This window comes from Ictalurus punctatus, chromosome 15, assembly GCF_001660625.3.
Source record: "Ictalurus punctatus breed USDA103 chromosome 15, Coco_2.0, whole genome shotgun sequence".
Lineage (NCBI taxonomy): Eukaryota > Metazoa > Chordata > Actinopteri > Siluriformes > Ictaluridae > Ictalurus > Ictalurus punctatus.
Window position 1 is genome coordinate 22,023,585 of NC_030430.2, and position 27,656 is coordinate 22,051,240.

The 27,656-nt window shown below is 39.7% G+C and overlaps 1 protein-coding gene across 4 annotated transcripts in view; it reads right to left on the reverse strand.

The window, feature by feature from the left end:
- Nucleotides 1-6,067: 6,067 nt before the first annotated feature.
- Nucleotides 6,068-27,656, reverse strand: part of sgk1 (serum/glucocorticoid regulated kinase 1) — a 44,284-nt gene continuing 22,695 nt past the window's right edge. Inside the window, exons 4-14 of one of the 4 annotated variants that reach the window (XM_017487701.2) lie at nt 27,310-27,507; nt 21,545-21,605; nt 10,753-10,828; nt 10,299-10,374; nt 10,024-10,212; nt 9,235-9,366; nt 8,578-8,814; nt 8,253-8,348; nt 7,992-8,147; nt 7,808-7,897; nt 6,068-7,247 (exon numbers count right to left, since the gene is read on the reverse strand). In XM_017487701.2, the coding sequence (XP_017343190.1) occupies nt 7,080-7,247; nt 7,808-7,897; nt 7,992-8,147; nt 8,253-8,348; nt 8,578-8,814; nt 9,235-9,366; nt 10,024-10,212; nt 10,299-10,374; nt 10,753-10,828; nt 21,545-21,605; nt 27,310-27,507 (1,479 nt within the window). In that variant the 3' untranslated portion in view covers nt 6,068-7,079. Of the gene's footprint in view, nt 7,248-7,807; nt 7,898-7,991; nt 8,148-8,252; nt 8,349-8,577; nt 8,815-9,234; nt 9,367-10,023; nt 10,213-10,298; nt 10,375-10,752; nt 10,829-10,965; nt 11,244-11,814; nt 11,969-13,395; nt 13,463-21,544; nt 21,606-27,309; nt 27,508-27,656 lie in introns of those variants that run through there. The other 3 variants (XM_053686293.1, XM_053686294.1, XM_053686292.1) reach the window with 3 other exon arrangements.

Below are 27,656 nucleotides of genomic sequence, written 5' to 3' on the forward strand. Positions count from 1 at the left end.
GCGTAAGGAGGTGAGAGAGATGAGCCGACTAAAGCACTGCTGCATCGTTCTCTTTAGGTAGAGAAGAAGCGAGGGATAAATCCCACTGCACCACTATCAGCAGGTATTGCAGACTGTCAAGCAGATATCCACCTCCTTCGTCCATCAAAGAACTGGAATATTATCTTCATGTAGATGTGTAGATCTTATTTAGTTCCGTGTCGTCTCATGTGGTTAGTGTGTTGTGTTATGTAGCTCCGTGGTCCTGGAGGAACGGTGTTTCGTTTCACTGTGTACTGTACCAGCTGTATATGGTTGAAATGACAATAAAACCACTTGAACTTGAAATTAAATTACAGATCTGTGTCATCACCGCTCCTACTGCTGTCTGACATCTGTCTGAAATGCACAAGCATGTCACACATACCTGTATCAATTGAATTGTTCCTTTTGGATATTTTAAAAAGCAGAAAATAAATAGATAAGGCTGCCACTCATCACGTTTTAGTTATTTCTGGATAGTGTGATAATGTTGAGCAGAAATGTAGGCCTATTGCAGGCCGTTTCACTATTACTTTTTCGAAGTTCATGCAGGCCAAATGAATGTCTGTGCTGGGGTTTGACAAATGTACGTTAGAGAGACGGACAATCAGCAGATTTAGCTTAAAGTTAGTCATACAATAGATTAGATCTTCTGGATCAGCTGGTAAAACATGCCGAATAAACAGAATCCATAATGCAAAACATCACCACACCTTGTTTTTCAGTAGTTATTTCAGTTATTATTTCAGTAGTTATAGTATCTTTCCCCTATTCTTTCACTGGAAAAAGGTCAAACCCATTAGAGCTGGTCTGTCTGGTATTCTGACCTCTTCCTAACCTCATGCTGATGTATTTTTAAGGTATACTATATTCATGTTTCCACGTGGAAGAATTTACTAAAGTTAAAAAAAGAAATAATTCAAGGAAATAAAATCACTCACGTGACCCCCCCCCCAAAAAAGGAGTACAGTTTGTTACCTGAAAATGAACAGAAAATGCTGACATTCTGAAGCATAACAGCAGCAAACTATCATTAGTGTTTAGCTTTTTATCTCCATTTTCTGTGATGATATTCACAATGTAAAGCTCCATGTGGGTTTCTTTACCATGAAGTTAATGTTTCAGAAACTCTAAATATTTATATGTACTGTATGACCTATTTACATGTGATCCAAAAGCAGAAAGCAAAAAAGTCTTCGATTCTTCAATTCTTCACATATTTAGTAATATTTAATGGTGCAGTTTGTAATTTGTAAAAGCCATCCTAAACCTGTAATAATAAAATCATTTCAAAGATAACTTCCCAAACAAACAAACAAACAAAAACAGTGAAGTGGCTCATCATTTAAAGCTGCTGTATAGATTTTTCTGGCCTGAAATTAGCTCCGCCCCCAACTGAAACAGAAATGCTCAAATTCAAAAGTCTATTAGTAAAAAAGGCAACTCATAAAGCGTGTGTAGTTTCAGTTCAGGTGATCAGGTTTGGCTGGGGAGAAAGGGAAAGGCCTGACAGTGTTTTCGCTTAAAAAAATTCTGTTTAAGGTCTAGATTCGGGTTACAGCCATATTCCGAATATGATGTTTAAATGCGTTCAGGCATCAGAATATTCATGTATATATGGTTCATGTAAGTATGCCTAGCATCTGTTAGCACCCACAATTCCTTGCAGACTGAGCATGCGCATATATCTCCTTTCAGTGGGTTTTCTGAATAAGGTGTTTACATGCAACAAATTTCAAATCGAAACAGACATATTCCAGGGGTGGGAATCAGAATTTGGGAAATCGGAATATTGTCTTAATCTGAATCGGGCAATCGGATTGCGGCATTTACATGACTCAATACTGATCAGAATATTGCCAATTTCCGATTAATAACGGAATATTATAATACTGACGTAAACAGTCAGTGAATATACAAATGTGCCTTCAATAACTACAACCTCAATTCCAAAAAAGTTAGGAGGCTGTGTAAAATACAATAAAATAAAAACCAGAATGCAATGATTTGCAAATCTCATAAACACATGTTATGTTACTCACAAAAGAACACAGAAAACATATCAAATGTTTAAACTGAGAAAATGTACCATTTTAAGGAAAAAAATAAAGTTATTTTGAATTTGATGGCTGCACCACGTCTCCAAAAAGTTGGGACGGGGGCAACAACAGGCTGGAAAAGTAAGTGGAGATATATGGAGATATATGTGCATGCTCAGTCTGCAAGGAATTGTGGGTGTGAACAGATGCTTAGCTGTAAGCTAGGTATTTAGGAATGGCAACTCAGGCATACTTACATCAACCATTTTTGGAACCGGGGTTGTATATATAGTATAAGGATAACAATATAATCCTTCAACAACAAACACAAGTATCAGTAGCTATCCCAGCCACAGTAACTCCAGCTTCTCCAGAGGCTGAGAATCGTACTGAGGAATAATTCACACAGATTTTGCTTTTCAAGAGAAATTTGGGAATTAAGGAACAAATCATGACACCCATCCCTTCAAAAAGCCTAAACTAGATGTTACACTGACTTGTTAACTCTAGAGGACGCTGAGCAGCAAGAGTTCACTGAGATTACAGGGAACCTGTCTCAAAGCACACACCACTCTTTCATCCCTAACGTTCTCCTTCCTGGTGACAGTTCATTTTACTCGTTAAAGATTAGACGTAGAGTTAAATATTAGTAAAAAGAAGTCATTCTTTTGGACTCCCATGAACTTTATATAGGGAATGCAGTTAACAAAACAACATGCAAAGTGCAAGACAAAAGGAGACACACCATATTGAATCCATTTCTTCTTCAGTATAAGTTTGAAAAATGCTTGATTTGATTGATTTGGATGATAATACCTGATAATATTCTGTATTCATTATATAATATTTATAAAAGAGCTCCCCAGTCGCTCTGACAGTAGTCCTAGCTACAAGGCAAATCACAGGTTGGAAGGAGTCTACAGTGTCAGCAATCGGAGGTAAAGCAAGTTGTAAGTTTAAGTCTTCATCAAGGCACAGAGCTTTGCATTTTCTCATTAACATGACAAACTGCGTTTTTTTAATTGTTTTTTTATTTTTATTTTTTAAACTTATTGACTTCATGAGAGAGAAAAATAAAGAAACACTGGTGAGGGAATGACTGGTTTTATCTAGTATAATATAGAGTAAGTAGTAACAGAAACGTATTTCATGTGCGTTCCACAATATTAAATGCAGCTTTAAACTGATGAAAAGCGAGAAAATTGTAATGACTGAATTATTACTGTGGTATATGAGAAATAAAAACAGTTAGGGCCATGCTGTTATAGGATAATAATCCTTCGGGGTGGTGGCAGCAATTTCGCTTCACACAACACCCTGTTGATGCTTATTCTTCCAATAAAAGGACACTCTGACGTGTTTTATTCCTTATATAATGTATCTATATAATGAGATTTTTAGTCATGCTGAATGTGCAATGTAAAACTGATAGGTTACTTGTTAGCACATCTGTTTAGCAGATGCAAGCTTTAGACACCACACATGTCCTGGCTGATCAGTATAAACACAGTCATTATCAGGAGCAGTGCTTCAGAAGAACACATTAGGTTTTAGTTCATATTCGTACACTTGCTTAAAAGCCTCGTTACTGTAGCAAAGCTGGCCACCATGGATTTATGGCCACTGAAAGATTGGTTTTCAAAATGGAAGATGGTTTATTCAATGGGAGAGCAGCGTTGTGTGACACATTAGAGCACCAGTAGGGGGCAGTATAATATTGTGGCTGTGAGGTCAGTGCAGAGGAAATGGTGGCCATTTAGAAAGAGGCCTCACCTGACAAGCTGTTCTGTAATGAATCTATAACGTCAAGAAATTTTTATTTCTAATATTTATTTCACATTTCTTTCTAGAAAGCAGCAAAATTATCTGCCAATAGATAGAACAATGCACTTTCAAGCTTTTGTACAAATATACAAGGATGAGATAGGATTAGTGATCTGTTTGTTTTATCATAATCTCATAGTGAGGAATATTAGATAAATCTAGATATTTGTTTTGCAGTCCTATAAACATTTGAGTCTGACTCACCACCAGCAAAGTGCTACACTATCAACAATATCCCGTCTCACTCTAAGCGTGCACATTTCTGTTGCATCATGAGAGGAATTTAGGCTCATATCATATCGTGATTTTAAAGGCAGTGCTGGTTTATATAACACATATCAGCTTTTATTGCAGTTCACTAGAGAGATGACCGAGAGGTCAAAGGGTCAAAGGTAAACATTTGTGTTTGTGCGTCAGAGGGATTGAGTTGTGTAAGATGAGTGACGCACAAGTATGCACTATAACGGCAAAGTAAAAAGGAAGAAAGTCCATCTGCTACCATCGGGTGAGCTGTTAAACAGCCAATGCCTGGGAAAATCACAGCATAAATATACAAATATATCTCTTCTCATACACTGTACTGCATATACAGCAGCATAGGCAGTTCATTAGCATTATCATCCTATCTGTTGCAATGCATAAGCCCTGTCTACTCTAGGGTCCCCTATAGGACTACTACTGAGATATTATTTGAGTAGATCCTTCTCAACACAGCAGTCACTCTGACATGACGCACTGATATGAATGTATTAGGTCCAGCAGTACCTATTAGTTACTTTACTTTGAATCTTACTTAGCTTATTGGTCCATCTTGTAGACATACAAGTTGAGACCAAATCTTATCTTTTTCCATGCAGAATGTCTGTAATCATCCTCTAGGCCAGGGCTGTCCAATCTGATCGGGAAAGGGCTGGTGTGGGTGCAGGTTTTCATTCCAAACAAGCAGAAGCCACACCTGAGTCTATTGAAAGCCAAGATCAACTGATTAAACAGGTGGATTCAGGTGAGGCTTCTGCTTGGTTGGAATGAAAACCTGCACCCACACCGGCCCTTTCCGGATAAGATTGGACACCCCTGCTCTAGTCCATACATACAACCCTAGTTCTGGAGTACCACCTTTCCTATACATTTTAGTGTTTTCCTTGCTTTAACACACCAGCTTAAACTCAGGAATGGCTGATAATTAGCCGATTAGTTGAATCGGGTGTATTAGATGGTGGGAAAACACAAAAATGTAAAAGACAGGGGGTACTTAGGACCAGAGTTGATGAATGAGGTAGAGAAGGTCTGGTACACTGCACATACTGTATAATGGTATAAAAGCGCTATATACATATATACATATGTGTGTATATATATATATATATATATATATATATATATATATATATATATATATACATATACATACATACATACATACATGTTTAACACAATGAATGCTTCAAGTTTTTTCCCCAAATTCAACTGAAAATGCAACTTATAATGATTTCTACAGTTTCAGAATTATTCAACCCCTTCATGCCGAGCATCTTTAGTACTTAGTAGAGCACCTTTTTGCTGTTATGACCTGCTGCAAATGAGATGCATAGCCAGACACCAGCTTCCTGAGAAATCTTATCCCATTCTTCATGAGCAATGGCCTCCAGTTCAGTAATATTCTTGGGTTTGCGTGCTGCAACCACCTTCTATACAGATTGCAACTGTATATAACGGCACTGTATAGTAGCAATAATATCTAATTCTATACATACAAAGTAAACCTTTATCACAATAGAGAATTTTATTGCCATTATAGCCATACACGAGTATAGAGCAGAACAAAATAGCTTTCTCCACGGGCTATATAAGCATTCCCCTCTGAAAGTATTTTAACGACAAGACTTATTCTTTTGCTTTTGCTATACTCTGAAGACATTTTGGTTTCAGATCAAAAGGCAAACATGAGACGATAGGTCAGAATTTCAGCTTTCATTTCCTGATATATAGGAAGCTAAATAGGTTAATATAGAGATTGGCATCTCTGTGTGTGCCGTCCATAGAAAAGCTCAACACGTTCATCGGTTCCCCTCTGATTTTTGTTCTGCAGTCGACGTTTTAACCCTATTAAGATTGATTCCAAATCCAGAGATCACGAGCCCCGAGATTCAGTATATGGAATGAAGAAAACCGGACAGTTTGGGGAAAATAACAATATTGTTTTATTGCAAACCGAACAGTCACATAAATCAAACATTTTACAATTTTACAGTACATGTTTAACAGTTATCATTACATGTAAGCATATCCTTAGTTGCTTTGTTCCATATATATTAAAACTAATACACAGACTCAAAATATACAAACAAACTTAAATAGCAGTACACAGTCAGTCATATCGAGAGGAATGTGGTGAGCGGACACAGACGGAATGCTTTTGTTTTTCTGAGCGGCTTTGTTACATCACAAAAAGGAGGCTGGAAGACTAAAGGTGAGATGAAGGCGTCTGATTGGTCGGTCCAGGCGTCTATCTACACGCATACATAGCAGCAGATCTCCTCCAGCGTCGGCCCACTCAATCAAGGGGAATAAAAAAATGGCCGGGGGATGAAAATAATAATTTTAAAAAATTAAAAAAAAAAGGAAAGTGTGATGCTTAAATCATAGGCTAATTGTGCAACCAAACCTGAGGTCATGCAATTGGTGACAGATTGTGGTCATATGACCCAGAGGACTCATGAGGGAGAGGGAAGATGAAGGCACATATACACACAGTCCTCTGGAAACAGAGCATTCACATTCTGACAACAGCAATACCCTCGAATTTGTGGGTGGGGGGAAAAAAAACGAACAAACTTGAAAATAAAGTCCATTAGCACTCCTACACATTTTCTTTCTCTCTCTCTGTCCATTCAGAACGGTCTGACCAGGGCGTATGTAAGCGGTGAAGTAACCATGCTCTGCATAGACAGACAAGACGACAATGATGATGAAAGAAAGTCAATTCTCTCATGTGTACGATTAAGGCCTTTAAACCAAGCCTATGGAGCTGCCTAAGGCCATGTGCAAACAGGGGCCCCCAATCCAGGGGCGGGGCAATGGGGCTGGCTTCATTCTCATAGTGATGCACTACAGGTGGGACTCCATGGGACGGCATTTCCATGGTAATGAGCTACGGTTTCAGAGTCTATGGGATGGTGTCTCCATGGTGACGGGCTACAAGTACGAGTCCATAGTAGGAGCGTAGGAGAAGCCCAGAAAGGCCTCGGCCGCGTCGCTGATGCTGGCCGTCACCAGAGCGCTGTCTGGGGAGCAGCCGATGGAGCTCGGCACTGGCTCGTCTGTAAACTCTGGGTCGAAGTGTCGCAGGTCGTTGGGGCCAGTCTACAAAACAACAACAACGCACAAAATTTAATTCACTTGAAGAACAGTCAAACATTGATTTGTGTTTAAAATGAAACGATTCTCATGTTTATCATCTCATATCATGGTAAATAAAGTGCCATCAATTCAATCAAGAGTCAATCCGATGTTACCGGCACCTTATGTTTGATTTTTGGGATTTTAGGAACAACCCTATATTCACAGGATTCTGTGCCTCATTGAAATTATGTGGAGAAAAGTGGGTCAGGAGGTGTGGAGGCCTTGGTTATATGTTCAGTAATTCATTTGAAGTTGTTTTAATTAGTTAAATTCATTAATAAAATAGATAAATCACATAATTTAATGTCTGCTTTAGGGTGTGACCTTTGGTAACCCTTTGGCCCATGATCTTAGGAACCCTCCCTAAGGATACTTAGGAACTTTATGAACTTCCCTTAATACATCATGTACAGATTAAGGAAACAGAGCCTTGGGGAATATACGGCCTTGGGAACATGGATACACTCCGCTATCATGACCCTTATCCTTTCTAAAAACTACAGCACAATAACGGAACATACCACGTTGGGGTTGAAGGGAGGGGTGAGCTTCTTAGCATTCAGATCGTCCCAGTTAATAGGGGAGAAGAACATGTGGTTCTTGATCTCATTCTGGAAAAGAAAAAAAAAAAAAAAGAACATGAGCGATCAGATAACAACGTTCCTTTATGTTTCAGACACTGATGCGGTTAACCAACACACTTACAAAGTCATCTGTGCAGCCTAGCCTCTTGGTACGGTCCTTCTGCAGAAGACCCTCCAGCAGATGGCGGGCAGCATTGGAAATGTTGGGCTTCAGCTGCAGCGGCTTGTTCAGGATGTTGTCGTACATCTCCGCTGTGTTGCGGCTATAAAATGGAGGCTGTGGTCCAAGTAAATAAATAGAAAATGCAGGGTTAAAACTCTGGTCTTGGTGGTGTGTGTAATTATATAGTGGATGTGGTTCCTTGTATGATGCAATACTCACCAAGCCATACAGCATTTCATAGAGCACGGCGCCCAAACACCACCAGTCCACTGTCCGGTCATACGGCTGCTTATGCAACACCTCCGGAGCCAAATACTGAGAGAAAACGAGAAAGAACGTAAATAAGAGCTCGAGTGGATTTCTCCTGTCACAGGCTGAGATAGAAAAAAGAAAAAAAAGTGCCATCTAAGGAAAGGTATTTATTTAGCGCCTTTGTTCCATTACAAGAGTCAGTAAAAGTGACAAGAACAAAACAGAGCTGTTTCGGCTCCGGTGGTCTCTATGGCAACTGTCAAGTAGCAGAGACGGATGGGATGGTACGTACCTCCGGCGTCCCACAGAACGTGGACGTGGTTCCGTTAGGCTCTATGTTCTCCTTGCACAAGCCGAAGTCTGTTAGGATGATGTGTCCTTGCGAGTCCAGGAGGATGTTTTCGGGCTTCAGGTCCCTGTAGACGATGTTCAGGGAGTGCAGGTAGCCCAGAGCGCTGGCGATTTCAGCAGCGTAGAAACGGGCACGGGGTTCCAGAAAGCACCGTTCCCTCTGAAGGTGATAGAACAGCTACAGAAAGAGAGAAAGCAACGAAGAAAGAAAGGAAAAAAGAGAGAGAGAGAATGATTAAGTCCTTGGTCCTACATCCTGCGAGCCATATTTAATCAGCGCTTTCTTCACTCTTCACTCCTCCAACAATGGGAGGAAATGAGAGTGTACTCTACTGAAAGATACAACACACACACACACACACACACATACACACACAGGACCAAAGCTCCATCACTTCTAAATTGAGCTGCTCACTTTGACACACACACACACACACACACACCCAGCCATTTCCTGAATAGCTCCCTTTAAAGAGCACAGAAGGGATATCCGCTCTCTGTCTCCGTCTGTCTCCCCCTCACTGTCTCACTTTACCTCTCTCATGCCCTCCATTTTACACACAGAGAATGTTCCATAAACACACTGGGATAGTCTTACCTCTCCACCATTGATGTAGTCCAGCACAAAGTACAGTTTGTCGGCAGTTTGGAAAGAGTAATGCAGGCCCACGAGGAACGGGTGCTTCACGTTTTTCAGTAACACGTTCCGCTCGGACATGATGTGTTTCTCCTGCAACGTACAAAGGAACAAAGTCAGGGTCAAAGTTTCACTGCAGAGGAATCAGACAAGACAGAAAAAACATCCCAATTCTAATCTATGAGATTCAGCACAGTTTTTACTTAAACTAAAACGAACCTAATGACCGTGAACTTATTTACATGCTTTACATAAGTAAAGGAAAAGTCCAACGTTTGGCAACCTAATCTTTATAACACATTTATAACGCATGCGTGTTTACCACAGACGATATAGACAAAAGTTTTAACAAGTTTCCCTGTATTTGCATTCGAAACTCATTCATAAGGGAAGTCATGGTTGCCGGATTCAGTAAAAACGTTATGAATTCTTCACCACGGTTTTGGAAACCATTCTCGAAATATGTACAACGTAATCATTTTAGAGATGGGAAGGAAATTTAGGATTTAGAGGAAATAAAGTTCTTAAAGATTTATTTATCGACCGGTTTGCTGTTCTGCAAAATTCTTGTCTGTGGTGAGCACACACACGCTACAGATGCAGTAGATTGAGAAATGGTGGCGTATCCCTTTAATGAGTGCTAGATATCCCGAGAGGTTTTTACTGAATCAGAGACTATGGGGAATACGCCAAGAAAGACACTAGACACTAAACCCAATTTGGCCTATTTAAAGAGATCACATGTCGCACCTCTTTCTTCTTCAGGATGGCTTTCTTCTGTAGCACTTTAACCGCGTAGAATTTGTCATCGCCGTGATGGCGAGCCAGAAGAACTTTTCCGAAGCTGCCTTTTCCGATAACCTTCAGGAAGTTGAAGTCTGAGGGCTTAGCGGTCGGGTTGGACGAAGGCCCCAGGTTTATCTGCTGAGACGGACTGGGCTGCAGGACGAGACACGGTCACGGTCAGACGTATGCTGGTTTGTGGGTGTATCGTGTACTTACTTACAAAGCATGCAGGTACTTACAGGAGGAGAAGGGTTGCTCGTCATTAGCTCGGGATCTTGAGGTGGTGTCAAGGTCAGGATGGAGTCTACCTCTGGGCTGTAGCGTGAAAGAAAGACCAGAATGAATCCAAAAAGTGCAATCGGGAAGTTTGAACACACAAAAAAAATAGTGCATTTCCTAGTGTGATAATGCATGATGCTGCATGCGTTTTCTTGGTATTTACGTTAGGCTTTTTTGTGTCTGAAATATCGCAACGCAAAAAAAAAAAAAATAATTAAAAAAATAATTTCAAGTAAAATATTTGAAAATAAAAAAAAATTTAATAATTTTTTTTTGGAGGAAACGTAATGTTCTCATAGAGCGATAAAGAAAGATGAGGATTAGAAGAATTAATGAACCATATAAAGCTATTTTTGTTTGTTTTCCCCTACTAAATCTGTTTGTTTTTCCATTAGTGAACTGAATAATACTCACTGCTTGCAGGCGTAGGAGCTGGTCGCCAGTTTCTGAATAAAATCATTCAGTCCCATTTTCCTCTGTTTCATAAAAGCTGTGAGAGAGAAAGAGAAAAGAGCGAGAGAGAGAGAGAGAGAGAAAAGATAAAAGAGGTCACTTGATATTCTTCCACTGAAGCAGGTTGGCTTGAAGGAGCTCCATTCATTCATCGCAGCTATAATGAAAGCCTACCGCTGAGATTAGCCACCAGTCCCCTTGTTTTAGAGTAGGTCATCGCCGGAGCGCTCACGCTCGTCTCCGTTTGGATGGTCATGACTGTCGCGGTATTTTTCCAGCGTGGGCACGAACCCAAAACAACACAAAAGCCTCACTGAACTCCTACACCGCCGCTTTCCTCAATTTATACCAGACAGTCAGGCGAGCTGTAGGCGGGGCCTGTCCGCACTTTCGAACTCGTCATTGACCAATCAGACTCGACTGCGCTCTGAATAGTAATGATCACGAGTCACGCCCCTCCCACGCGCTCACCGCTAACGTTCCATTGCAAAGAGACAAAAAAAAAAAAAAAACTCATTCTCACGCATAGATCGGGTTGCCAGATTGGCATGGTTTTAACCTAATTTCTTACCGAGTAGACCTGTTTTTTTTAACCAACTTTAATTAAATGTTAGTCAGTTCTGTTTGTTGTAATTGTTCTGTCATGTTAAGTATGCCAGGTATAGTGTTTTGAGCGGAATTAAATGAGTAAACAGCCTGAGGGTAGAGCCAGCAGTCTGGCAACCCATAATCATAAAACCTGACCAAAAACCTAATGCTATTTTTTTTTTTAATATATACATAGGAATGAAAATGACACCGTAGTGTAACCTGTTTGTAAACAGCACACGATTTTCCATTTTGTACTTCAACATTTAGCCTGTAGATGGACAAATAAACACTACAAAGCATCTATTTAACGTCGTGTGTGATAAAAAAAAAAAAAAAAAAAAAAAAAAGTAGATTTTTTTCATTCAAGAGTCCAGTCACTGTTTTTCCATCACAAAACGAGGAACAGTCGTTTTACAACATTCAGCGTCCTACCTGATCATAGAAAGTTTATGGTCACAGATAAGCACACCGACACCGCTGAAGTGAGTTTGGTTTGCCGGTGAATCCACAAGCCCATAAGAAGTAATAGAGTAAGCTCGCGCTCTCTCCTAACTGCACCGGATGGCTCGCGCGACGCCGACAAAACCGAGGAAGTCCGTGCCAAAAACTTTAGCCGGTGTTGCCAGATTTTTTCCCCAATCAACCTTTCCGGAATTCACTCATAGTTATATAAATACATATTTAAAAAAACAAACAAACAAACAAACAAAAAAACAAACAAAAACAATAATAACATGTGCATTTGTTTAAAAATATAAGAAATAACTAAGAAGTTTCCTCTCTACAACAGAGACTAAACTTTAGCAGTGTTTTGATGTGTATGTGAAGTGATTTTATTCTAGATGCATGATTGCAATCCAGTGCAATGTATTAATGCTGGATAATACATACATATTTTCCACCATCACAAGCTTATTTTCACACCGCAAAGACCCCAGTGTGGTGTCTGGGTGAATCCAGATGTTTATGTGGAACAGGGTTCCTGCCCTTTGCTAGAACCCTGTTCCACCCAGCACCCAGACTTCATAGACACATAGTCTTGATAACATTTGTACTAAGTGTACCATGATAAAGGAAATGTGACATGAATCCCTGGTGAAAAAACAAACTATAGAATCCATCACAGAAATCCCAATGGTTTCCACCACAAATACCATTACAAACCATCAGCTAACCAGTAAAAGCATCACATTACCATTATTTGTCCTTAAGGGTATCCACTAGACATAACATGCCAAGAATAGAAGGCAACAAATTACCAAATAGAGACCCACAGGGACCATTACATTTTCCATTAAAATCAATACAATTCCCATTATTACCATTAAACCCGTTCTATGAGGGTTTCTATTCTTTTTTTCAGCAGGGATGGCAAAATTTATATGTCGTGTCTTGAGTCTGACAGAATTTTCATATTTGATTTATAAAAAATCTCTCTTTTTTTTGTCTGAACTTAATGAGCTCCCTTCAGAAATCACGGAAATGGGCCAACACTGTAAGATAACCCAGCACTGAAAATGTTCCTGTTTAAATTCCAAGAAAGGACACCAATCTGGCAACCCTGACTTCAGCAAGAAGGAAAAAGCTACAAAGTTGAACGGTGAACCAAACATCTTCATTCATGCTACAATTGAGAACCTATGGATAAGGTCCCTCACAAATCCAGTTTGCACCAGTGCTATAGGGCTAAACTGTGGAAAATATTCATGCAATGCCAAAGCACTCTGGTGCACTCACCAATTAACTCACTGTGTTCCAGCTATTTATATTAATTACCTAGGGAAAAAAATCAGTTCAGCTCAAGCATAACCCTAGGAAATTGCTCAAACAATGCAAACATATTTGCGTGCACCTTTACTCCAGATGTGGCTTGGCGGATTATATATAAAGTGTATAAAACTACATACATGGGACAGTTCATATCCAGATGCTGTTTGATCCCTGATTTGTGTAAGCTGTAGCTTATTGTTTCAATCCAAAATCTAAAAAAAAAAAAGCTCCCAAGACACAAACCTTTGCGTCGCTCGCTGCTCCTCATCGCCTTATGAGCCTCCTGAGAAGTGAACTCAACCTGGAACAGTTTACTTTATCACATGCAATCCAAGACTCCTTATCAGATTTAGGCCAATCTGACAGATATTAAGTGTGTTAAAACCAGGTCAAGAGTTCTCACAGAGGTGACACTTCATATGATTTAGTGCAGTTCAGAAGAAAAGGCACTGAACTGTACATTTCCTTGTTGCTACTGTATACCATTAATATTTTAACTTTCAACTGGAAAACTTTTTTTTTTTTTTTGGAAAAGGTTTACGGTACAGAATTGGACCATACTTGCTAAAAAGCAAGGTACATGAAGATACATACAAAAGGTAGGCTTAAGGGTACCACTCCAGATACAAGGAATGGTACAGTTTAGTACCTATTTTTCAGTTCAACAACTGCACTTTTTTTTTCTTTTTTTTACTAATTCTTTTTGATAAATTCTTCTACATTTCCATTTGTAGTCAGCTTACGCTTTTTTTTTTTTAGAAGAAGAAGAAGCTTCTAAAAACAAAACAAAAAAAGCAAGAGCTCATTTTCTATCTCACCATTTTTTATTGATTTTCAATGCCATATTAATAAGAAATCCACTGTAAAATAGTGGGGACATTGGCGTAAACGTTGGATCCAAAGATCCACAATGCAATGCGGCTATATGACGCAGTTGAGCACGGTTACAGCCGAGCTTAGTTTCAGCTCGACTAGTTAGGGATCTATAGTATGAAAGGACAAACACAATGGCATTGATGGTGGGATTATCAAGAAAGTTGAAGCTTTGGAAACTGATCTGTTTGAGCAGAGTGTACAGATGAGGCGGTGAGAGAGCTGGACAGGACTAAAGCACCGCTGCATCACTCTAAAGCAAGCGTTAGATCCCACTGCACCACTATTAGCAAGTAGTTGAATGGTATTCAGGGTAATGTATGAAATCGTTAACCCCATTTGGAAGCAGATATATTCGGCAAACATTTCTTTAATTTTATTCCCCATAGCAAAATTTGGTATGATTCCAACCCATATAGGCCCCGCCTCCCAAAGTGTGAAGGTGGAACTGTACCAGGAAGCTGGAAACGATGCGGATTATAACATAGTTGTACTCAGGTGCAAAACCAAAGCAACTACCTACAGGATTAGTGGAAAATTTTGTCATTCGTTTGTGAAATTCGATTCTCTGCAAAAACATTAATTCAACTGCCCAACTTCTGAGACTTAACAACACACAAAACAGTCATCAACAACACACTGACTAGACGGATGTCTGGACTGAAGTGATGAACTCAGAGAAAAGGTAAAGATCAACATTAGACATCACCCAACCATGAGCAGACGGGAAAAACAAATCAGAACAAGAGTCATCAGTGATGACAATAAACAGGCCAACATTTACTTTATTATCATCTTTCAGGAGCATCTAGAAGAGCATGTCAGTCAAACAGGGATTTTGTTTGTTTGTTTGTTTGTTTAGCAGGAGCTAACCTGACAGGATTTCTGAGAAGATAAATGTTCACCATATGTACCGCCACTAGTTAGACTGGACTAGCATAAGCTAACCTGACAGGATTTCTAAACAGATTTTAAAAGTCGTATCTGTTAATGTTTATAGTCTTTACTGCTAAAGCAGATAGATGGCTGGATGAGTTAATCTGACCGGATATATGAGAGGATTATAAAAATCATATCTCTTGATGTTTGTAGTCTTTGTTTATAGCATATAGCTTAAGCTTATAGTTTATAGCTACTGTATCTATCTGCTCATTCTAGATATACAGCTAACATTGGCTAACCTGATCAAATTGATGATTAACTGCTGATTATAAACATTTATGATCTTTAAATCTAGGTAGACTGCTAGCATAAGCTAACCTGACACAATTACTGCTAATACTAGGTAGACATTCTGAGAGGATTTTAAAGTCTTTATAATCTTTGCTGCTAATGCTAAGCTAGTGGCTGACATGAGCTGACCTGACAGGATGTCTGACAGAATTTTTGGATTACAGAAATGTTCACAGTCTTTACTGGTAATGACACGATTTCTGAGACGTCTTTCATAAATGTTAATGATGTGCTAACATTAGACAACTTGACATTAAGCATAAATGATTATTATCTTCACTGCTAGATAACGCTGCACACATATCTGGGTAAGATGAGGCTATTTCAGAAAACATCTTGACAAATGGAATCATAAAACTATGCCGTTGCCCTCGGAGTCCATATCAGAGCTCCAGTCAAATCATTGTTATTAATTTCATCTATAAATATGTATTTCTTGACATGTTCCAGAGGAGCACAAGAGGTAAATTCAATCTGTACGACTCCTATATTGATATGCAAGATGCTAAACCGAGTGTGCTACAGAACAATTTATATGGCAGTCAAAGTCCTCTGAGCCATGACTTATGGTGCTGGTTAAAATCCGCAACGCCCATATACAGTATATTACATAGAATATACAAATATAAAAATAGCTTGTGTGCTACACTTAGTTGAATAGGAGATCCCAAGTGGTGTTTCTCACAATTCAGTACATACTATAATGTATAAATGAGTATGAATTAGTTAATTATGTTAGTAAAAAAATAAATAAAGCCTATAACATTTGAAAACATATTTTTTTTCCTTCTCATGATATCTTTTTTCCATCCATCGTCCCACATACAACACCATTTTATGTACTGTGTCTTCATAGGACATTGAGCCAAGTACGCACATACACACTGTAAACACGCACACGCACACACGCGCACACACACACACACACACACACACACACACACACACACACACACATTTGAATCTCCCTAGCTAAGCGGTTAGACAACCTGCTGTTTCCTTCATACTGGCCTTACACTCATCCATCGTCAGAGATGAGTCACTGGGTTATTGTGTTTACTGTAACTGGACTAGACCCAGTTGTGGGGTATTTTGTTCATTCTATAAGGCTCAACAACCTAGGCTTTTTATTTCTCTCCCCTGCTGACATTTTGTTTTATTAAGGCGTATTATATTCTCTCTCTCTCTCTCTCTCTCTCTCTCTCTCTCTCTCTCTCTCTCTTTCTGTGGTGTGTGAAAGAGTCTAGGAGAGCACGATTCAGGATGAGTTGATGATAGTAGGGGATTTTGAGGATTTAGTCCAGCAGGGTTCAGCTTGAGTGCCCAAACACTGTTTGTATTAGCATGTGAAAATGGCGATTACGTAATATGCTTTAAAGACCTACGAGTGTCTTGAACTTAATCCAGTCATTACGCATGGTAATGTGGATTTGGAGCGTACAGTGTTTTGGGGGTACTGTGACATTACATAACTACACACAAACTCACACGCACGTGTATGCACAAACATGGACACACATCCTGGAGATGAGCCAGACCTAGATCCATGCTGGCAGAAACCCACTACAAATGATATGCTGTTTAGCAAAGGTGGCTGATTCTTATGAGATAATGTGAATGGGTTTAGTACATGACTGAGCAAGCCTAATCATCACTTTGGATATTTTTCAGTGCTTCAGCAGCAACAACAAGGACTAATAATAACAGCAGTGCCTTACTATAACATCATGTTTCTGTTTGACAGTGCAACCCAGATAGCAAATAAGTGACAGCCCACACTTACCACTTCCATCTGGCCTACATACAACCAAGAAATGTTCAGTGGTAGATTCTGGCTACTAGAACACACCCACAACTTGACCTTGATGAGACCAAATACCCGGCAGAATATGAACCAGCGCTTACAGTTGGACTATTTTCTGATTCAAAAACTGAAATTCCACATAACCATGAGACATCATTGGCAGCATTCGGATCACTGTTGGTCCAGATACCAAATGCTGTGAAAACCATAAATATGGTTGTTACATTTGGGCTATTTTAATCCCACTATACGCGTACCTATACCATAACTGACCAACCATAATTATTGGAACCCTAAGAAATGCATTCACAGTAAAATCTGTATTATAGGGTCAAATAAGCTCTATAAGGTATCCCAGTGTATTATACATATATTACTTAGGTATTAGATAAGCGATATTACTTTTCTGCCTTCAAATGTCTATTCAATATTCAAATAGCAGTGTATACACTGCCAGTCAGTATAGTTGTGAAGTTGGACAATTACTGGGGAAAAAACAAAACTAGACAAAACTGGACAAATAAAGATTGGAAAAATGTCACCTGGTCTTTTTCCAGTCTTTAACTGTGTAGCCTCAGAGTCCTGTTCTTGGTTGACAGGATTGCTGTTGTAGCCCATAGCCTCGAGGTCCTATATATATTGTGCATTCTGAGATGCTTTTCTGCTCACCACAATAGTAAATCGTGGTAATTTGAGCTATCGCAGCCTTCCTGTCAGCTCAAACAAGTCTGGCAATCTTCCTCTGACCTCTCTCATCAACAAGACGTTTCCACCCACAGACCTGCTGCTCACTGGGTGTTTTTTGTTTTCTGCACCATTCTGTACACCAATCTATACAGATTGCCGTGTGTGAAAATCCCAAGAGGTCAGCAGTTTCTGAACTACTCAAGCCAGCCCATCTGGCACCAACAACCATGCCACGGTCAGGTCAAAATCACTGAAATCAGTTTTCCCCCCATTCCGATGTTTGAACTAAATATTAAATTAAAATCTAGGCTTGTAGTATAGTATAGTATAATATAGTTTAGTATAGTGTAGTGTACTATAGGCCAGTGTAATAGTATACAATGGTAATGAAATCTAAAATAATGTTTTAAATATGCAATAAGTTTTTCTAAACTGCGTTTGGCACTTAATAAAAAAAAAACCCCAAGACCGGAGTATTTATATTTGAGTATTTTTAATTATTTGTTATTTAAAGCTTAAAAATATTCTAGTGTTTCTCTAACCAAATAATGTTACACCGACACTGTAGTGTTATAATTACTAATATGTTTGCAGTTTAATAAAGGATTTTTTTTTTTAAAAAGGGGGCGGGGTTATACATATATGAAAACTGTATCGTGCATATTTTTCAATGTTTTTCAATGTTTTTTTTTTTTAAAAGATGGTCTTGGTGTGTGAGCTATATCCTGAGATATAGTTGTATATCATTTATTTGTAACACATTTTGGAATAAAACACAGTGTGTGCATGTTACATACAGTATGCTGAGAATGAGTTATGAGTTATCATGTCGTGACTTTTCCCACTGTTCCACTTCGACTCACAGAAATGATTTGTTCAGTCTACCGCAGGGTTCACATAGTTCAGCCTAGTGTTGTAAAATCGAGTAGGCAAGTTGGGAAAAAAAAAAAAAAAACTGTAATTAGAGGTAAGTCCCTGTGGAAAGTTTGTGGGACCAAAATCCAGGACCCGGGTTTGTGTGACCAAAACCCTGCTGGAAACCCAGCAGTCATGCTGAATAAGTCCTGACTTTACTGCACTGTTTCTCTAATAATGTGCAGTGTGAAAGGTTATATTATACAGTCACTGTAGACAAATCTACACTGTACCAATCTCTCGCGTTCTTCCTGTGTCTTTCTACAGCACTGTAACTGTAATACAGTAGGCCGTATATAGGGAACATGGGTGTAACCACCCATTCTTTGGGGGCTCGTGTCCCCCCCAATGTTGAGGAAATACCAATCTGTCCCCCCCCAGTATACAATACAAAATATTTTCAATATCTATCCATTTAATGAACCCTGCCAATGGATCTGTCTTTTCATCCATTCTATTTATTTATGTCTATTCCTTTTTAATATATTTCCGTTTGTTAAGAAAAATAGGTGTGTACCCCCCCGCCCCCTCCAATTGTATGCTTGGTTGTTGCGCCCATACTCAACACAAGTTCGTTGATGTATTTTAGCAGCTCAGTCTGTAAGAAATGGAGACAGCAGCCAAGCGTAGAAAAGTGCAGCAGAACATACGAGCTTTTTTTTTTTCAGACAGTCAGTAACTAGATACCTAAACAGTAGGTGACCTTAGCTTAGTATAGAAGGCATCATACCATGGCTTGGTTTGTTCTTAACAACGTCAATTAACTTTTGATATCTGCACACCCACGAAGTAGGCTAGGCTAACGTCAGTTCCAGTTTTTGACCATTAACGTTACATTCACTTGCATATCCTCCCGCCGAGTTCGCTGGACCCCCCAATGTCCATACCATGGTTACGCCCTTGATAGGGAACTAAAAAAAACTAAAGAAGTGGGTTAGAAATCTCCAGGATAATTACAGTTAGGATTCTCAAATCTCTTTAAACGAACCAATCAGACATCAATGTGGCTCATTTTGCACAGTGAAATTAAACAGCATCAATAAAAGCTATTCAACCACACCATTCTTATATAAATATACAGTGTGTATGAAATACAGCTCTGTTGTTTTTTTTTTTTTATATATATATATATTGTGCAAAGATTTAGAACAAACGGGTGGAGGGAAAACATACGGTGCAAATATTATGTTGCGTAAGCTGTTATTCTTTCATAAATGCTGGTATGTGTGCAATCTTTCTGATAGCAAACAATTATTAACAGGTGTAATGTTTCACGTGAACAGTCAGATAGTTATGCAATTGTTTTGCTATAATCTTGTGACTAATAATTTTCTTAGAATCCAGTGATACTCTGAATGCTTTGCGTTTTAATCAAATAAGCAAACTCTCTGGTTCATCAGAGATCGTGGAGTAGATGAGGCAAGTGTAGACGTCCATTATTTGACCAGCTTGGCCTGATTTAAATTGGCCTGTAAAAGTTTATCTAAAATTATTATACAGTATCTTAGAGAGTGCAGGGAATTTCTCTAGTTCAGTGGTCACCAGTCCTCTTCCTTGAGCTCTACCTTCCTGGAGGTTTCGTCTCCAACCAAAATCTAACACACCTGTTTTAGTTGATCAAGAACTACTTAAATGGTCTGCACTTATATAGCACCTTTTGAACCTTAGCAGTTCCAAAGCGCTTTATACTGGTTCTCATTCCTTACACACATTCACACATCAACGGTAGCAGAGCTGCCATGCAAGGCACTAGCTTGCAATCAGGAGCAACTCGAGGTTCAGTGCCCAAGGACACTTTATGTCACTTCGTGTCTCACGTGTCGAGTCATGTTGGCTGAGGATCGAACCGCCAACCCTACGATTAGTGGACAACCCGCTCTACCACCTGAGCCACAGCCGCCCATTCTTAAGGCAATGTGAAGATGGTCAGGTGGGCACGATTATGGTTGGACTTCAGGAAGGCAGATCTCCAGGAGCAGGGAAGCTTTAGATCCTTTGTTGACAGTTTTCTGTCACAGAAACAAGCTCCGCCCCCAGCTGAAACAGAACTCACGTGGCATAGAAGATTTTGGTCATTTATGGACGGTAAGGTATGCCAGAATTTTTACCACAAATGGAATTTACCTCAGTGACAGCAGGAGGCTCTAACAATAACAGACGGCTCCTTTACGTCTGTCCTCATCTCCCTTTATTAGGCGCCTTATTATAGGTCCATTTATGGACCATTTTAAGTTGACGCCAATAGCTGTCACAATTGTCTACGAGCTCAAAAGTCACCTTAAAAAGCTTTTCATTTATTCATCTTCAGTAATGATGGGAAGACTGCATGCTAAGCAGCGATACACCTGAAAACTGGAGCTGCGAGGCGGAAACGCTACCACGCTGCACCATCGTGTCATTCCAGAGACATCTTTTTCACATCTTTAAAGTGCTCGCTTTGTGCTAATCTTTAGCATTTGGTTTCATGAGCATATCATTAGCATTCATGAAATGTAATTTGCCTTAATATTCTCGCAAACAGAATGCAGGCAGCGATAATGGCTAAAAGAATGGAAGCGAATATAATTGGCAAGTCATTTCTGCGAGTCAGTTGCGCTGTCTCTTTTGTTCATGACATTTTCAGGTTGTTTTCAGCTTCGTGACAATTATGAGACAAAAATGTGTGAAGAGCTGCAGTGAGTCATCAGGCTTTATGGACATTAATTAAAACCGGGACACTCTTGCTCTTCTAGATATTTTGAGCAGAGAGAATTATTAGGCAGTTACAAAAAGCAGGGTTTTTTTTTTTAAACTCTGGAGGAGGAAGAGGGGATATGATCATGCCATGTTACATAATCACTCCCCAGGATGAAATGAAGGTTATATAGGACGAGCTCTTACTGGTGTCTGAGGGGCAGCCGTAGTCTGGATCAGCATCTCCGTGATAATACAAGTCCATCGCCTGGAAAAAAAAAAAAAAGCAACAAAGATGGTCAGCATGGTTGCATCTCGATGTGCTTTAGAAACAACATTTGTTAGCTTACATACAGTATTATTAAATATATGAGATAGTTTGTGTGTGCAAACTTCATAATAGAACTACATTATCATCTGCATAGCTACTAGCTTTCTACGACAATTCTACCAACAAACACTGAGGGGCAGGGCCTAAGGAGCATTTTGTTCAAATATCTCTAGTGTAAACGTGACCAGGCCTGCCGTTGTCTTGTGCGGAAAAGCTCATTTAATGCCGATTTGCTGCTAATGCTAATTTGTGCGGAGGAAAAACGTGATCATCGGTCGTCCAAGATGGCAGGAAGGAATAAAGGAAGGAAGGAAGGAAGGAACAAAAAACTGGCTGTCAGAAAGTATTTTATTCCTCTTATATCTGTATATTTACCTGTGGTTCCAATCTTTATCTATTGACTAAAGAACAAGGGTGCGTCTCAATCAGCTCACTAGTTCAGTAGTCAGGGCACCGATCTGAGAGTCGGCCATTTTAAGGGCCGTCTCAATTGCAAAATCTTACCAGTGCACTGGAACATTCATTCCCTAAAATCGTTCGTCTCCCTACAAATCCCTATGAATGAGCTGTTACTATAGAAACAATAAAGTATTCTGTGTTTTGTCTGTCCGAGTTGCTACTAAAAAAAAAAAACCCTAATAAACACCTTCTGACCAATTAGAATTGAAAATTATTTCGTTTAAAACACGGTAACAGCTAAAAGCATATTTCTCTACTTATATGTATTCTTTATAGACATTCTTACTCATTAGTTGTGGTGGTTGTCCTGCTCCTGTCTCCGCATGTGGTTTGCACCATCAGCAGTCTGTTATTTCGTATAATTTACCCTGATGTCGCTCCTGTTCTGTGTAATTAGTGTTTACTTGCTAGTTACTCCTCCTGTCCCGTGTACAGTATTTACTATATTGAGCTGCACTTATTCTTTGTCCTACACTGTCGCTGTATAAGCATGTATAAGAATCCTGTAAAACACTGTATTGTCTTGAAGCTCAATATGTTGTCCTTCTGTATACACACAATCCAAACCTTCATTTCTGGATCATTCTAATAAGATCTTCAAGTAGTATAACAAGAGGCTATGAGTGGCAAATACGCCTCAACTAAGCAGACACAAACATGAATCATTTAAAGGAATAGTTTTGGGGAAAATTTTTATTCGCCAAAAATGTAGCCAATCAACCAATGCATGCTGTAAGTACGGGAAGCTAATAGCTACCAGTTTAGCATCTTGCAAACTACATGCCTGAGGCATTCACTAAATTACAGGGGTTTCAATACCGTGATGTAAAATGGGCGTTTCTGGTGGTGTGGCAAAGACGCCCCCCTTTAAATTTACAGACTTGTTTATGTGGTTTCTGATGCTGTTAAAAATGAAAACAGGATTTCGCCGAGCTAAAAACATCCACATTTGGAAGCCGAAATTACTTACTTCCTCAAACAAATCGTTTAGTGATACGTTGCACAATTATCAGACAGATGGTTTGTCTCTCCTGATCAATCACAGCAACACTAGCCAATCATGGATTTCTGTGAGCTCATGTATGCGGAAGAGGGCAGATAGCACAGAGAGCAACCGTTTGAAAAGATGACGCTGATTGGCTTCGTGTGTCTTGGTGGAAGCACTTGTTATTCTTCACCATCTCCAGCGGGATAGCTTTCATATGATAGGGAAAAGCGGGTAGGAATTGGCCGAGACCAGATTGGGGAGAAAATGGGGGAAAAGTCATTTGAATATCAATGCTACGTGAACGATTACTATGTGAAGATTATGTTTCGTTTCCTGTTTTATCGGAGGCGACTCTTCCAGTACTTGTTAGCAAGATTCGCCTTGTAGCTCCACGGCAAACGTGTCTTGTCTTGTCTGATCAACTACGTTTGCGGTAAGTGAAAAGGGTATACTCGACGTGCACTTAAGGTGGACGTTATTCACACGTGCACTCATGAGACTCACGTCGTAGTTAAGGTTAGCTCTTCGTTAGTTCGCGCTTAGTACAGTACATGCCGTAATTCATCATTAGTTCATATTTCGGTAAGTATTAATCCAGGTATTAGAGCACGATTATTCCATAACTTTTATTCTAAAGTGTTACCCAGAGAACCTGCCAGAGAGCTCGGAAATGTAGACATTAAGAGGAGACTTTTTCTCGATTGTGAACGTCACGCAAGCCGATAAGCATCTTGTAGCTGATAAAAGATCATGCTATGTGGCTCAACTTGTGATGCCTCGTGACATAACTATGCCAGCTATGAATGACCTGATATGTGAACTACATTCACTTCCTTCAGTGAGGATCCACTGTTTTGTTTGAATTCTCAGCTAGCCCATATTTTCTGAAGTAATAGTCTAAATATGGAAATATGGCTGTGCTAAAAATGACACGTCGCCCGTAACCACAAATATGACCTAATATTTTTGCAGACGGTCACGTGGACGCTGTAGCGCGGATACCAGGAAGTTTAGCCGCACAATATATAGTTTGTAGGCTGCTAAACTTTAGCCAGTCTAGTCTTTAGCCTTAACCTTTTGTTTCTGTTATTTTTTTTTTCTTTTCATATTGCTATTCTATATTGCTGTACCATGTCTGAGTTTTCCTGGAGAACAAATGATTGTAGCTCCCAGCAGGAAGGCTGGAGTGTGAACGTGAAAGATTTTTGACTGCTAACCTTAACCTACTTACTTGATATTTGATACACACACACCTCCCCGTGTCTAGAAATGATGCCTCTATTCTCTCTCTCTCTCTCTCTCTCTCTCTCTCTCTCTCTCTCTCTCTCTCCATGTTTTTGTCTCTCTTTCTCCCTCTAAAGTTTGTTTCCCAGACTCTGAGAATGTATCCATAGCGATAGCAGATGTAGGCTTCATTAATAATGCATGACAAGTTTTTCTTTTCCTTTGCTAAGTACCACACGGCGAGAGTTCTGCACAAATCCCTTCTCTCTCTGCAGCACACACATATTAAATTAAATAAATCAGAGAGAGAGAGAATCTCAGCGAGAGCGAGAGAGAGAGAGAGAGAGAGAAAGAAAGACAGCACACACATATTAAATTAAATAAATCAGAAAGAGAGAGAATCGCAAAGAGATAGACAGAGAGAATCACAGAGAGAGAGAGAGAAAGACAGAGAGAGAGGGAGAGAGAGAAAGAAAGGAATATGGCTGCCACCATGAAGATGCACACACACCGTTAAGAAATCTCCAAATCAAATGATGGTGCAAAAAAATGTGCTTGTTTACAGGGGGTCCAAAAATTCAGAAATCAACGAGAGTCGAATATACTATATATACACACTTGATTTTGTTTTTATTATACGCAACGTATGCACTGCATGTTCATCCTTACACACCCTTACACTCAGCTGCTGTATCATGTTTATGCAGATATCGCTCAACATATTCCCACTGGTTCCTGGCTTTTTCAGACACCATGCACTGTATGTACAGTACAGTAGCTCTTTTAACAAAGGACACTATCGCAGAGCAGCTTTATAGATATCCAGAGATAGATTTACTCTTTACAGTAAGATTACACGGATAATCAAGCACTAATACCTGAATTAATACTTACTTAAATAGGAACTAACGATGAGTTAAGGCACGTACTAATCACGAACTAATGAAGAGCTGACCTTAACTATGACGTGAGTCTTTCTGAATTCATGTGTGAATACACGTAGGGGTAAACGAAATCAAATTTCACCCTCGTAGGCAGAGGAGCGGTGCCCCGGGCCCTTCGCCACCCGGTGCAGGTACTAGTCCTACAGTGGGGTTCGAAGAGAAATGGATGGAAAGTGACGCAAAACGGGTTGAGATGAAATGAGTCTTTTTACATTCGATAAAGAGGATCGATGTCAATTAGGAAAGTAATCCAGTGCCATCCAGTGATGTTTGTGCACGCAGCTGCATAATTATATAAACAATTTGAAATGATGCACGTTTATTTCATATTCTGTATTTCTTATAGAGCATGTTTGATTTAGTTTACCTCTACGTGTTAGTTCTATACATTAACTAGCAAACATTAAGGCGGTCGATATTCGCGCATGAATTCATAAGTCGTAGTTAAGGTTAGCTCTTTATTATTTCGTGATTAGTACATGCCTTAACTCATCATTAGTTCATATTTAAGTAAGTATTAATTCAGGTATTAGTGCTTGATTCTTCATGTAGTGTTATTGTAAATTGTTACCAGATTTGACACGAGGAACCAGAGGAACCAGACTCAAAAGGGAACCCGTCCTCTTCTTGGAGATAATAAGAATATAGTAAATCACGACTCATCAACTGTATACTAAAAACTCAAGCAATGCTAAGTGTCTGATCTTCAGTATAAGCATCAGGGTCTTTTTTTTTTTTTTTTTTAATTCGGTAGAGTTTTAGGTTTAAGACTGTAATATCCAGGTGACATTATCCACTGTGTAATGAAGGAGAGAATAACAATATCAGCTGCACAGTTTGTTTATCCGTATCGCATCTCCACCGATATCTCAGAAGCCTGCTATATGAAATTCATTTCAATTCTGATTTAAACCAAATAAATCAACACACAGCAAATACAATATTAATATACGATATATAAAACACGTGCAATAAAAGGTTAGGTCATATATAATGTATTTCATTTAAATACGTGAAAAAGAAATATAAAAAAGGGGGGGGGGGGAAAGCAGAAAAAATGGACATTATTAAAGATAATAATAATTCGTAAAGCTGCACTTGAATTCAAAGCTAGACTGTATTTTAGTTTAAAAAAATAAATAAAAAATTATAATAGTTTTACTCTGAAATTTATAAAAGTTACAACATCCATCCTACACAGGGTCACAGGGAGCCTGGAGCTTATCCCAGGGGACTCGGGATAAGCACAGGGCAGGGGACTCCGTGGACAGGGTGCGAACCCATCGCAGGGCACAATCATACACATTCACGCACTACACACAATTTGGAAATTCCAATCAGCACCTAGGGGAGGAAACTCGGAGGAAACCCCCGAAGCACAGGGAGAACATGCAAACTCCACACACACAAGGTAGAGAGAGGCGGGAATCAAACCCCCAACCCTGGAGGCGCGAGGCAAACGTACTAACCACTAAGCCATCTCAGATATTCCAGACTGTGGCATTCACGTTATCCCAAATAATTCATGTCAATCTTTCACCCATCGCCGCTTCATCAGTTTTAGCAATGCGACTTTTGTTTATATTGTGATATGAACCATGGCAACAATAAGAGTACCTGTCATAGCTTCAAAACCAGTTTCCATGAGATACCAAGCATCTTCTTTAACGACCCCCTCGGAGACCGAGACGGAAGCCGAGCGAGACGAGCCTACTCTGAGCTAACCAGACACGTGTGTTTCTGTGCTCTGAGTGTGTTTCCGTGCTCCCAACAAACTCAATCATCACGGTCATCACCATGAACTCTGCTCCAGCACAACCTCCGACACTGACATGACTGAAATGTAGTGTAATGATTCAGCTTGTAAAGTCATGTGTGTGTATCTCAGTCACATGTGTGGACAAGGGGGGAGTTTGTCTGAGAGGGTCAATAACACATAACACACAAAGGACTGCAATTATTGAGACAATATCAAGTGTAATTTGTTAGTGTGTGTGTGTGTGTGTGTGAATGTCTGCGTGATGACCTGTGTGCGTTGCCGTGGTTGCCAAGCCTCCTCACTGCTATAGGTGATGAAGGGTCCGTTGCAGATGGAGCACTCCATGAGTACAGGGTTACCCAGTAAGGGTGACATGGCCCAGGGGCAGAACATGTGACCTTCTGGCTCCGCCTCTTTCGCCTTCCCATCGCCATGATGGCGACTCAGCATTTTCCACTTCCTCACCTGGACAAACAAACAAACAAACACGCATGTGTGTAGGTAAACAGGTTCTGTTTGTATGTTTCTCTCTTCTATAGCTTTAGATGTAACTTTGAAAGTGTGTGTCACAATCACACACACACACACACACACACACACACGCGCACACACAC